Source organism: Penaeus japonicus, unplaced genomic scaffold (assembly GCF_977035675.1).
Source record: "Penaeus japonicus unplaced genomic scaffold, GWHDUDI00000001_assembly GWHDUDI00000019, whole genome shotgun sequence".
In the NCBI taxonomy this organism is placed as follows: Eukaryota; Metazoa; Arthropoda; class Malacostraca; order Decapoda; family Penaeidae; genus Penaeus; species Penaeus japonicus.
The window spans coordinates 6,173,006-6,175,505 of NW_028234421.1; the positions used below are offsets into that span (position 1 = coordinate 6,173,006).

A 2,500-nucleotide genomic window follows, 5' to 3' on the forward strand; every position below is an offset into this window, starting at 1 on the left:
TAGTTCCCAGGGTTTTGGGACAATGTTTATTCGCAAGCCAGCCATCTGGCTTTGTATTATTTCACTATGAGTGATTGATTCTGGAGCTTAAGCCATTTGAGAGACCAACGTTACTGATTACATAATAGCTGGAAACCTCAATATGAGGTTTGCAGAGATTGAGTTGAAATCTGAAGACAAAGACTAATCTTGTGACTTTTGTTTCTCTCGTTACAGGTGGGACAGCGGCTCCTGTATGTGGCGGTGGCGGTTGCGGTGGCCGTCGTGGCGACTTCCGCAGGCCCTCCTGGCTCGTGCCCTCGTGTGTGCTTCTGCCCCCTGGACCCCCGGGGGCGCCGCCAGGTGATCTGCTCGACTGGGGGCCTGCAGGACCCTCTCCCCGTGCTGGAAATGCCCTCAGACGCCGAAGTGCTTTTGGTTTCCGCCCCCGCAGACCGCCCAAACACTCTCACTCTCGGACCCATTTTCAAAGGACACCGCCGTCTGGAGGAGCTTAGCGTGACGGGGTCCTTGGTGCCCGCCCTCGGCGCGCACTCCTTCTGGGGACTCCATCGTCTCCACACCCTCAACGTGTCCCATAATTCCATCAGCGCAATCATCGACACCAACTTCCGCGGCGCCGACAACCTGCGCACGCTGGACCTCTCGCACAACCAGGTGGAGTCGGTGCCCTCCGCCGTGTTCCGCCACGTCAGGAAACTCCGCTTCCTCAGTATGGCCAACAACCGGCTGCCAGAGGTTGTGCCCAGGATGCTGTACGGCCTCGAGAAGCTCGAGAAACTCGACCTGAGCCACAACCCGCTGGGAGTCCTCCCGCCGGACCGCTTCGGTGACGTCCCCAAGCTGCGGGAGCTGCTTTGCTCGGGCTGCGGCGTGCAGGCCGTTTCCGGGGAGTTGCAGAGGGCGCTGCCGGAGCTTGAGCTGCTCGACCTGCGGCACAACCGCCTGGCGTCCTTCCCGCCGGTGCACTTCGCCAGGCACCTGAAGACGCTGCTGCTCAACGACAACCACATCTCGACGGTGGAGGCCAACGCGGTGTCCGGGCCGCCCCTCGAGACCCTCGTGCTGGCCAACAACCGCATCACGGCGCTGCAGCCGCGCGCCATGGCCAACTCCACGCTCACCCACCTCGACCTCAGCCACAACAGGCTGACGCGGCTCCGCTCCGATGCCATGAACGACGCCTTGCCCAAGCTGCGGTACCTACGGCTGTCGGGCAACCCCCTTCGCGTGGAGCAGCTGTCGCAGATGATCCCCCGCACGCGGCAGCTGCGCACGCTCGAGCTGGCGGAGTTGGGCATGACGCGTTTGCCGGGCGAGCTGCTGCGGCAGTCGCGGCATCTGAAGAGCCTCAACCTCTCCGGGAACTTCCTGTCCGACTTCTCCGCGTCGGCGCTGTTCGCCACGCCGCACCTCACGGTCCTCGACCTGTCCAGGAACAACTTCCGCGGCCTCGAGAAGGGGCTGGTCACGGCCTTCACGACCATGGCGTCCCTGGAGAAGGTGTGGCTCAGCGGCAACCCGTGGCAGTGCCAGCGGTGCCACGTGGCGGCCATGCTCGACTGGCTGACCGACAGCAGCGCCAGCCGACACCCGCACTCGGTGTCGGGGTGCCGCGAGGACCTGACGTCGGAGCGCTGCCTCAAGTGCGCGAATCCGTCGGAGATGTCGGGGCGCATCCTGCAGACGCTGGCCAAGGAGGAGATCCCCGAGTGCGTGGAGGAGAGCCCCGTGTGGCCTGCGTGGCTGGGCGGCGTGCAGCAGGACGACCCTCGCTCGCCGCGCGACCAGGGCCTGCGCGAGCCCACGGAGGAGGAGGTGGTCAGCCTCGGCGTCTTCTTCGGCGACCACATGGCGCTCATCGTGGGCGTGGGCTGCGGCATGGTGCTGGCGCTGCTGCTGGTGATCGTGGCCGCCCTCGTGCTGGCGCGCAGGCACTCGGCCCTCTACTACACGCACGAGACGCCCGAGGAGCACGAGTCGTCCCAGAAGCTGATGGGCCGCAACAACAACGACAACAGCCCGCAGCCGCGCCCGCACGACGCCCGCACCCGCGAAACACACCCGCGGACGCCCCGCAGCCAGGACTCCCGCACCGGCGCCCGCAAGGCGTCGCCCTACACCAACGGCCCGAAGATCGCCACCATCGAGGAGGTCGACAGTATCGCCGGCTCGACCGTGAACCTGCAGAGCACGCGCTTCGGCGGCCCCGACCTCAGGGCGCCGCGCATCGTCCGCCTCGCCGCCTCGCCGCTGCCGTGAGGCGACGGAGCGACCGACGCGCGAGACGAAGCGCGGAGACGCGAAACCGGAGAAAGAGCGACGGGCGGCGCTGGAAACTCTTCCAGGAAAGTGTCTTAGAAGCAATACCGAACGTAATTATATTTTTCAAGTAATAAAATCGGTAAAAGGAATCTGAAAAGAAAAAAAAAAGAAAAAATTCATATACTATATATGTGATTATAGGTGTGTTTGTGTGTATATATATATATATATATAT

General features: G+C 63.2%; 1 protein-coding gene across 1 annotated transcript in view; it reads left to right on the forward strand.

Annotated features, from left to right (window-relative positions):
• The window catches only part of LOC122267527 (uncharacterized), a 63,325-nt gene that overhangs the window by 59,153 nt on the left and 1,672 nt on the right, over positions 1-2,500 (forward strand). Inside the window, exon 2 of the mRNA XM_086547285.1 lies at positions 217-2,500. This exon is cut by the window's right edge and continues 1,672 nt beyond it. Coding sequence (XP_086403411.1) covers positions 217-2,262 — 2,046 coding nt within the window. The 3' untranslated portion in view covers positions 2,263-2,500. The remainder of the gene's footprint in view (positions 1-216) is intronic.